General features: G+C 53.8%; 1 protein-coding gene across 4 annotated transcripts in view; it reads right to left on the reverse strand.

Annotated features, from left to right (window-relative positions):
* Positions 1 to 399: 399 nt before the first annotated feature.
* The window catches only part of URM1 (ubiquitin related modifier 1), a 19,985-nt gene continuing 10,117 nt past the window's right edge, over positions 400 to 10,267 (reverse strand). For 3 of the 4 annotated variants that reach the window (XM_006154013.3, XM_006154010.3, XM_006154011.2), the window contains 3 exons: positions 3,372 to 3,453; positions 1,826 to 1,874; positions 400 to 1,470 (listed from right to left, as the gene is read on the reverse strand). In XM_006154013.3, coding sequence (XP_006154075.1) covers positions 1,402 to 1,470; positions 1,826 to 1,874; positions 3,372 to 3,453 — 200 coding nt within the window. In that variant the 3' untranslated portion in view covers positions 400 to 1,401. Of the gene's footprint in view, positions 1,471 to 1,825; positions 1,875 to 3,371; positions 3,454 to 6,724; positions 6,781 to 10,267 lie in introns of all 4 variants that reach the window. The other variant, XM_014589990.1, reaches the window with a different exon arrangement.

Raw genomic sequence — 10,267 nt, forward strand, 5'->3', positions numbered from 1 at the left:
ACCCTGTTTTTTTTCTTTTTGAGATTTCCCTCAAGCAAACAAACTTTTTCTCCAGGTCACAGCAAGGAAAGGGAAGTGGGGTTGAGCAGCTTTACCTATGAAACCCCCAATTCTGGGTTCTGGGGCTGCTGGCTGCTGTCCGTGGGACAAAGCCTGGCCCTGGACAGACGGGCGGGGATGTGGCCTGGAACACAGACCGGCTCTGCATTCTGTCTCCAGATGGCCCTACCAGACCACCCCCTCTCAGGCAGTCTGAGTTGGAACCTTTATCCCCTTTTTGGGTGAAGGGCAACGCTGAGAGCCCTAGGCTGAGGACAGAGAGGTTGTCCCAGAGCCCGTGGCTGGGGGGACATGGGGTACCACCCTTTTTGTTTCCAGGGATGAAGCTCCAAGCAAGGCTAGTTAACAACTTAGTCTTTTATTTGACCAAGGCCAGGTGCTACAGACACTGAGGACCCAAGACTTCCAGAGAGGATGGAGGGAGGAGGGTCTACCCACCAGGTGCTGCCTGTCCCCATCCTGCTTCCTGAAGAAGGAAGAAAGGGAGATAAAGCCTACTTCTGTGCCATCAAGTATCTCGCTGGTTTACAGATAATGTAAATATTCAGCTGTTGGCATAGGAGGAAACTGAGGCACACTGCCCCCTCCCCACCCCCCAGGCCTCTATTTGCCAGTCCAAGGTTCAGCTGACTCCCTCCCTTCTCCACTTCCAGCAGAATGAGCTGTAGGCAGCCTGGGGAGTGTCTCAGGAGCCCATCTGGTGGCCTGTTGTGGGGGGAGGCCAGCCAGGGTCAAGGGCTGGGGGTGGAGGGAGCAGGAGGGATGTGGCTGGAAGAGCAGCTGCTGGGTGGGGGGGAGGGGGTCAGCATTGAATAGGGGACCCCAGCTGGGGTTCCATAATGATGTCAGTGGGGGACAGGCAGAGCCCTCTGCTGTCCAGATGGGGAAACTGAGGCGGAGACTCCAATCTTTGAGAAGGGAGGGCCTCCCATTGGCTATTCAGATCCATTCATCTTCCTCAAGAGGACACTGGCCCAGGAGCTCGAGCATTCTGTCAGTGGTCACTCAGTGTTAGACTGAGGCACAAGGGCTAGAAGGCAGCTGGGTCACCTGGCCACAGAGCCCTCCTCACTCCCGACAAACCAGAGGGCCACCTCCCCCACCCAGCTGCTGAGAGGCAGTGCTGGGCTCAGGCACTGCCTGCCTTCCCTGCTCACGTGCCTGAGAAAGTCTCATTTTTAGCACCTGGCCTCTTTTCCCTGCCTGGAGGGAGCTCGGGTAGGTGGGGGGGGACAGAGCAGGGAAGAAAGCAGACAAGGGGACAGGAAGACCTGGAAGCAGGGCCCAGGGGGACTCTGATTGCTCTGCACTGCCCCGAAGGTGCCCAGGCCCAGGGGACCCTCAGCCTCCGTGCAGTGTGGAGATGAAGAGGACGCTGTCCTGGTCCTGCAGCTGGTAGTCCAGCTCACCCTGGTGTGGGAGAGAGGAGCAAGGGGACTGTCAGGGCACTTGCCCTGGGAGGAACGACCACCTTCTACTGAGGCTTTGGGTGGGCAAGAAGCAGGGGGCAGGCTGGCTGTTCTGTGAGAGGAAGACTCGACCAGAAATATGAGCATCTTCAAATCTTGATGAAGGAGAGCTTGCCATCTCCCCACTGCCCATATTTTCCTCCCCTGGGGTAGGAGACTCAGGTGGGCTCAGGTTAGGGGCACAATGGGACAGAGGAGAATCCAGCCACCTTTCTGGGCCAGATGAGAGACCCATGGCTTTTCTACTGAAGCAGTGAGAGCAGGGTCTGGGAAGGGATGTCCCTGGAAGTACTGACCAGCAGTTCCCAGTCGGCATCGTTAATCAGCACCAGAATTCCTGGCCGCCTGTAGGAAAAATGGGGGTGAGCAGCAGGGAGTGAGAGCAGGAGGTGGTGGGCAGCAGGGGTAGAGGGGCTTAGGGTCTCTGGGCTAAAGGGAAGGTATCGGAGAAAGTTTTTCCTTCTGAGGTGCTGGTGAAAGGAAGTAGAAGCCACCCTCTGACTGTAAGGAAACCAGGACACACGATGTGACCTTTGGGTGACCAAATGCCAGCCAGCACCACCCAGGCTCAGGCAGGTATTTTGTTTCTCTGGGCAGCACTTTCCTCATGTGAATAAGCTATGGGGTAAACCGCAGTGCCAGGCCCAAAAGGTCTGCACGAGGATGAGCAAAGAGAGGCATGTGCCAGGCTCGCTGGCCCTGTGTCCTTCATGGTGACCAGCAGTAGGGACATCCTTTCCCAGGGTTCTAAGCTCATTCTCCTAGGCCCTGGGAATGGAGACCTTTGGCTTCCATGTTGCCCATGTGCCCCTCCTGGAGAGGCCATCTTGGCTCTTCTGACTCGGGGAGGGCAGCCGATGGCACCAGTACCTGTGTGCTCCAGAGCAGTACTACCTGGTGTAGGCAGGGTGGTCACACCTGGACAGGCAGCTGGGACTGGCCCCTATTGGCAGTGGCCCAAGGAGTACTACTGTCCTTGGGGATGGCCTCCAGGACTGCTGCACCATGGCCTGAACCAGGGGTTTAGCCTTAACCCCCAGGAGCTGCCAGGGATCTATGGTCTGAGACAGATGAACAAGCCTCATGACACTGCCAGCTCTCCTACGCGGAGGCTGGCCATGTTTGAGAAGTAACTTCTTGGCACGTGGAACCCGATTCTTTGCTAGGAGGATAGGCTGGACGTAGGACAGGTGTAGGAGCTTTGGCCTCCTATAAGGTGTCCCCAGCAAGTGCATGCATACATACATGCACATGGTCGATGACTCCCTGGAGCCCTAGACCAGCGCTGTCCCACATGCGGTCACTTAAATTGCAATGAAATAAAGCAGCATTTAGTTCCTTGATACTTGGGCCACTTTTCAAGGGCTCAGTGGGTCCATGTGGCTAGTGGCTGCCACAATGGACAGCAGACACAGAACACGCCCCTCATCGCAGGGAGTTCCACGCGATGGCACTGTCCGAGACGGTGAGATGAGAGGGATACTGGCGGTATCTGTGGCTCGGTACTTTCTGTGTGCAGAAAGTAACTGAGACCCAGAGAAGCAACACACCTGCCTAAGACTCCACAGCAAGTTTGTGGCAACCAGAAGCATCATCCAAAGTTTTTTGAGAAAGTCCCTATTTCTTTCACCTGGGTTTAAAGAAAATCCCCAATAGTCCAGCATGGTAACAAGAAAACTGAAAAAGACCTCAGACAGAGCAGACAGAAGCCCTTCCCTCCGAGGAGCCAGGGGAAGACAAAGGGGAGAAGGGACTCAGAGGAGGTTGAGATTGAACCCAAGGACTGGTGCTCAGATAGGCTCCCCCCCTCCCCTCTTCAGGGAAAGGAGGAAGGGGACTCACACGCTGTCTCCCTGGATGAACAACTCTGGCCGCTCTTTTAACAAATTCTTCTTGATCCAGACAAGGAGGTTCCGGATGTCCCCTGGAGAGGAAGGTACAGAACACAGTATTGTCAATCCCAAATGAATCCTGGTCCCTAAAGTCTTGCCTGGCCCAGAAGACATGGGGCTCAGGGGGCCTCTGGCAGCCTAGGCTGTGACAGCCCATGAACTCGTGGGTCCCCAAGTTGAGGCAAAAACAGGAAGGGCCAATGACCTGCCAGAGAGGTAATAAAGAGGCACCTGGCAGGCTTGGAGAGACAGTGACATTTACCTAGAGTAGGGAGACAGGGCAGACAGCAGGAGGAACTGTCACCTACAAAGGGTTGGGGGACAGATTCCCACTCACAAGCCCCAGACGCAAACTATCATGGCTAGGCTAATGAGAGGGCCCTGAAGACCCCTCCATCTTTATCTCTCCAGCCAGTTCCAGATGGGGAGGATTCGGCATTGCTCCTGGAAGGGTCTGCATATATTTCCCTTTGTGAGGGGAGAAAAACAATCATGGAACCGATAACATCAGTTAATTTCCTCTGGCAGAGGGAGAGAAGGCTCCTTCACCAGCAGGGACACTGACAAATCACTGCTCCACTACCCCCCTTCCAGAGCCTCCAAGCTGGGGTGGTCACCCTGAAGAGGCAAGAGGTTCAGGGTCAAAAGGGCCTCTCTTGCTCAACTGAACAGAGATCTGCCTCCTTGTGGTCCTGAGATGGCCACTGGTTCCTTTGTATATCACGCTGAGGCTCGGAGCTCTCTGACCCAGAACTCCCTCCTTTCCTAGAAGCAGGGGTGCTGGGCCCAGCACACTGGAATTTAGCTCTAAAAAGACTGCTTAAGCCTAAGGATCTCAACTACCCAATCCTCCGACAGACCAGTCTCCTGAGGCGGCAGGAGTTGCTTCCTTCTCCTCGGATGAGTTTAGGAGCAAGACAACTAAGCTCTGGGAACCCTGAGTCAGTGCTCCAGAGGGGTCTGCTGTCCTGGACCTGTGCCTAAGACAAAGCTCAGGGGCTAGGCGGGAGAACGCACCAGTAGCACTTTCGTTGCTGAGCCAGGCGTGGCTCTGCCCCAGGCTAAGCCCAGTTTCAAGGCACTCGCTGGCCTACCTGCCACCCTCCTAGAGGCAGGAAGACTGTACTCGCCAGGCAGGCCCACATCCTGGGTGGACTGGTCCACGTCACTGTGCCAACTTCCAGGTCATAGGCAAAGTGTCTATGGACTGAGACTTGATTATAATTCCTTCATGATCAGATCAGAGCCCCATGGTCCCTGGAGCAGGAGCGGACAGGGAGAATGCTGCCTACTACTAGTAGCAGTCCATTTGGACTCCTGGTTGCCTCCCCCCAGAGGCCTGGATTTCAGAGGTTTCCCCTTGGCTCTGAATCCCCTTGGCCTCCATCTTGGTACTGTCTGGTGGGCCGCCAGCCCATACATCTTGTGGCCGCTCGATAGAGCTGCCGGGGTCTGACACATCCATCAGCCAGCCTTGGCGGGCGGGGCTGAGCCTGTGTGTGTGGAGGCAGTGAGGAGGCCTGGCAGCGCTGGCCTGAGGGCCACCAGCGGCACCTCCACAGCCCTGGCCGGCCTGTACGGAACCAGGACTCAGTTGGAGAAAAGCCCTGGCTTCCTCTAAAAGGCCACTTCTGCTCTACTCTGGTAGGCTTGGAGGCGGGGGAGGTTGGTGGTCACGTTGGGGTCATCCACGTGATGGAACCATCATGGAGTCCCAGAGGGGTGGCTTGGGATGAGTCTGCCACGGTGCTGGCTCATTTATCACCAGGCTCCTCTTTGCTGAGGTCACTCCCTCCCTCCTCTGCCCACCCCCTGCCCCAGCTCTGCCCACATTTTTGATAGCCTGTTACCATGGTGAGGCTACAGCATCACCACCGTATTGTTCCCCCATGCCTGGATTTGGTGTGGGGGGGGGAGAGGTGGAACTCCCCGCTCCCTGGGCAGGCTTCAAGGGCCACTCGGCCTGGCCAGAAACACGCCCCCAGGGACATCTTGCTAGGCTTGTTGAGGCCCAGACAATATGCAAATGGGCTCCAGGCCAGATGGTCGGCTTCCAAAGGCGTCCAGGGGAGGAGGAAGGGTTAAGCAGAGTCAGGGGCTGGTGGCTTGGGGATGGCTCTGGGATAGAGGGGGTTGGGGAATCTCCTTTTCACCTTGCTGCTGCATCCCACTGCTTTCTCCCTCTTGCTGAGGGTGGTCTTCCTCCTGGGATCTCTGTCAGTCATCCACAAAACAAATATTTATTGAGCAGCTACTAAGTACGAGGTGCTAGGGAGACTGCAATGTGCTAGAGGGACACTGAACCTATCCTCCTAGAGCAAAAAGGCCAGCAGGAGAGACAGATATCACTTAATCAGCTGTGACAATGCTACTACCGCCTTTGTCTGGGACTAAAATAGCCTTGCTGAGGGTGTTAACATTGAAGGTCAGGACTGAAGGATGGGTGGGGTGGGGAACATTCTGGGCAGAGGAAGGGCATATGGGAAGACCTAAGGCAGGATGGATTGGCAGGTCCAAGGTAGCAGAACAGAGAAGGCATGAAGCTCAGCATAAGCTGGGGCCAGGACAGGAGCTGGGGCCTGGGCAGGCAGGATCTGTAGGCTTGTGAAGGGGCCTGCTCTGGAAGAGGCCTCACCCTCCTCCTGAATATCAGAGAGCAGCATTTGCCAAGTGCTTGTTCCCTAGCATGGAGCCCACACCTCCCCCACACTGTGCTCCTGGCCTTCTCTGCTTAACACAAGCATCCAGGTTCAGCTCCAGTGTATGGCATTACTGTTATCCATGTGGGGTCCACGGGCCTGGTACTGTTGCACACAGAACTCCGAGATGTGTGCTGAACACACAGCCATTGCGAGAGAGAGGGGAGAGGAATGGACTAAGAGCATGGACATTGGAATCACGTGCCTGCCTCTGCTACCTCCTAGTTTACAACCTTGGGTAAGCTTGGGTAAGGGGTTCCCTGAGACTCAGCTTCCTTTTCTTTTTTTTTTTTTTGGGTGGGGGACCATAAGAATGTGTCAGAGGATCAGATAGATGGACCACATAAAGCTCCTGGCACTGTGCCTGGCATATTGGCCATGTGATTATTCCAGCAACCAGAGGAAGAACCTTTAACCTCGGCACCCTGTGGCCCTGGGTGTCCACACTCTCTTCCCAGTGGCCTGGCACCTTTAGAGGGTAGGGTGCAGTCAGCTTTTAACAGGCAGCGCTGGGACTAGCTGGGGTTTTCTTATAGTCAGAAGCTACAGAGGGGCTGGGGGTGTGTGCGACTAGGACAGTGATGACAGGGTCCCGGACACTGACCTTCATTCCATCTTAGACGTACAGATCCATGAGGTGTCAGGGGTTGGTCTGCACTCCTAGGACAACCCGGAGGGAAGAATCAAGTTCTGAGGTACACAGCCTAGAGGCCGGACTGCCCACCGACACACAGCATAGAAGAGGGAGACAGATACCCTAAGGTCCCCAGTGAAGGCAGGGAAGAGAGAGGTGGGGCCCTACCTGGGGAAGACAAGTGATGGGAGATACTGCTCTGTAGTGGAGTGGCTAACTCCAGTTTTGGAGCCAGAAGGATCTGGGCCATGTGCTAAATGGCCCTGGGACATCACTGCCATTCTGAGTCTCAGTGCCATCATCCCTCTGACAAAGGAAGACAATAATCCAAACTCTAAAGAGGTGCTGCAAGGATTAAGGCAAGATATGAGTGGCAGGCTCAGCCTTGCGTCAAACCCACCAGTCTTGCTCATCAGATGGGCAGCTGCTCTGAGCTCTAAGTCCAGAGACTTCAGGCTCCTCACCTTTTGGGCTGACAAACTCTCTCCTAAAGGCTGCGGCCAAAGGGCCATCATGACATGCCCATCTTAGAGGGCACCCATGAAAGTGCCCATCAGAATTTCTCACCATGGTGGCCTTCCTCTTATCTGGGGGTTACTGACTGCCCACTGTGGCAGGGCCTCAAGGGTGTCAAGCCCAGCCTCTCAGGGCTAAAAAAGAACCACCTCAAGGTTATATTATCTGCTCTTGAACCCTGGCTCTAACAGACTCTCATCTGGCCTCTCTTGAAGACTTCCAGCGACAGGAGGTGTCAATTTCTCAGTGGAAGAGCTCTGATGGGAATAGCAGTCTTTTCTGGAGCAGAAATCTGCTTTCCCATCATGCCTGCCCACAGTGACCATACCGATAAAGGTGTCCCCTCTTTTCCCCAATGGCCCTATACGATTTGGGAAAGACTGATTCCCTAAGTCTTCTCTTCCACAGGGTAAACTCTCATCCCCACCAAGTCCACCAGGCTTCAAGATAAGGCTCTTTTGGGAGCCCACCCCAGGCCTTAGTTGAAAAGGGAGAAGAAAGAGCTGGCATTGGGGGGGAGGGTAAAAGAGAAAAGGGAGTGGAGGGAACATCAGAGGGTCCATTTACAAGTGAATGGGGTAAGAATGGAGCAGTTTGTGGGCTAAACTGGCCTCAGAAGGAGGTTTACAGATGTGCTAGGGGACGCTCCTCATTGTTTAATTAAGCAGAAAGTGGATCTTTTGAAAAGCAATTTTGCACATGGCCTGGGAGGGGTGGTGGTGGGGGGGAGGGAGGTGGGGACGGGATCAGCAAACAGGCCCTGAGAGCAGAGAAAGGAACAGCTGGCCCTACAGAGGCTGTGAAATGCATGCTAAGCAGTTTAAAGCACCCAGGAGCTCCTGGCAGCTCCTGCTCTCCCTCACTAGTCACCCTTTAATGTGAGTGAAGCAGGAGGAGGGGGTGTAAAGGCAGGGCAGGGGAAGTGGGACAGAGGAAGGTGAGGCAGACAGACCTCTCTCCTCCTGGGGCCAGGACCAGGAGCCCTGAGGTGCAAGGATCCTTCCTGGAATTTAAAAGCCAGCTCCCAGCAGCCACAATGCCCAGAGATGGCTGGTGCTTATCCTGCCAATTCCTGCCACCCCCGGTTTCATTGAGATGACTATTAAGACAACTTTCTACACACACAACCTGTCACTAGATCGCCACACCCTGCTTCACAGAAGTGTATATATTTAGATCTGGAAGCAATTTTTCCAAATTGTAGATGTCAATACATAACTGGTTCAATAAAGAATAAAGTTAACTCAACCTCTTACCTTATAGACCTGGAAAAAAGAGGCCAGTGGATAAGGGATTTGTAATTGCTCCCTGCCAGGGTTCTTCTCTTGCATTCACCAGCTTTGGCCTTACCCAGCATCTTCTCCCACGTTAACTGGGTTAGAAGCTCTGTCCCCTGGCCTGGGATCTACAGGTCACTTGCTATTATTTCTGCCAGTCTCCAAGAGACCTGCTTGGCCAAGTGGCAGCCCCTAGGCTGGGAAGGTTGCCAGATGATGGACCTGGGCACAGACTTGTGTGGGAGAGTAAGACTCTCTCAGCAGCACCGTTCCTGAGCCTCCGGACATGCTCACGTGCATCAGGGTAAGGCCTGATGGCTGCTAGCCAGCTCTGTAGCTGCAGTGTGACCTATGTCTCTGGGCATGGTAGGCTGTAAACAGAAACCAGGAGACTCATAGCCAACGGCCTAAAGACTGAACAAAGAGGCCATCTTGCCCTCCCTCTCAAATCCTTCCCATTCATCCCAGAGAGGGAAAAGGCCCTCCCCTAAGCAGTGGCTGTAGGATGAGAGATCAGACACCTGCATCCTAGTCCAGCTTCCCTATTCGGGTAATTCTGGACAGGTCTCAGGTTTCTCTCCGTCCCACCTCCTTCTCAGGTCGGTTTCCTTGCTAATAGTATCCACTGGGATCATTGCAAAAATTAAAATAAGTAGCTGTTGAAAGCATGAATGAATGAGCAAGAATAAAACAATTATACGTATGAGATGTCAGGGTGAATCAGGAGGCTCTTGGGATCAGTGGTGATGGGTTGGTGGCACAGTGCTGGGGTCTCTGGAGACCCTGAAATCTGGTTCTGAATCTCACACTGCCATTTACAGAACTATGACTTCGGGGTAAGACCCCTGGCATCTCCGAGTTTGGGGTTTTTTTAAAACTGGAAATATTTAATGGTAGTTATCTCCTAGGAATCTGTGACAGCAATGTGCAAAACCGATTGGGGTCTTGCCTACCACTCCAAACTCAGTTTGTGACCCTCTGACACTGGCCTCCCTTGGCCACCTAGACCTCCTCGGGGCCTTCAAAGGTGCCATGCCCTCTGAACAGGGCCTTTCACCCTGCTCTTCTATAGTTCATTAGGCTGGTGTCTTTTCATTCTTCAGCCCTGAGCCTCATTGTTACCTCCTCAAAGAGGCCTTCTCTGACCATATGAAAGTCTTGTTTGAAGCACCCTTTTTATCTGTTTTTTAAATAATTATTTGCTGTGACCAGCAGATGGCGTAATAGTCTCATCGCTGGACTCCCACGTAGTGGGCTACAGTTCGAGTCTCCAGACCCAGCGGTTTAAAACGTACTTACACTGGCGGTGCGCGTGTGCATGCCCATTATCTCGAGAGAACGGAGAAGGGACTGCGGCAAGGCCATCCCCCCGGGGGGGTGATTTCTCCCTGTCTCTCTGGCAAGTGTACATGCCCTATAGCAAAAATCTCTCTCTCTCAAAAAAGAATTATTACTTTTATTTATAATTATTATTTTAAAAATTTGCTATAGGGCACACGTGCTTACCAGAGAGAGAGAGAGAGAAAGAAAGAAAGAAAGAAACAAACAAACAAACAGAGAGAGAGAGAGAAAGCAAGTCACCAGGTCTGGGACTCAAACCATAGTCAGCCAGGTCGGAGTCCAGTGCCTTAACCACTGCAACACCTGCAGGCCCTGTAACCTCCTTATAAATTATTATTTAATTGCCAAAGGTATGTGCACTTCCCAGAAAGACAGAGGG

Source organism: Tupaia chinensis, unplaced genomic scaffold (genome assembly GCF_000334495.1).
Source record: "Tupaia chinensis unplaced genomic scaffold, TupChi_1.0 Scaffold000394_1, whole genome shotgun sequence".
NCBI lineage: Eukaryota > Metazoa > Chordata > Mammalia > Scandentia > Tupaiidae > Tupaia > Tupaia belangeri.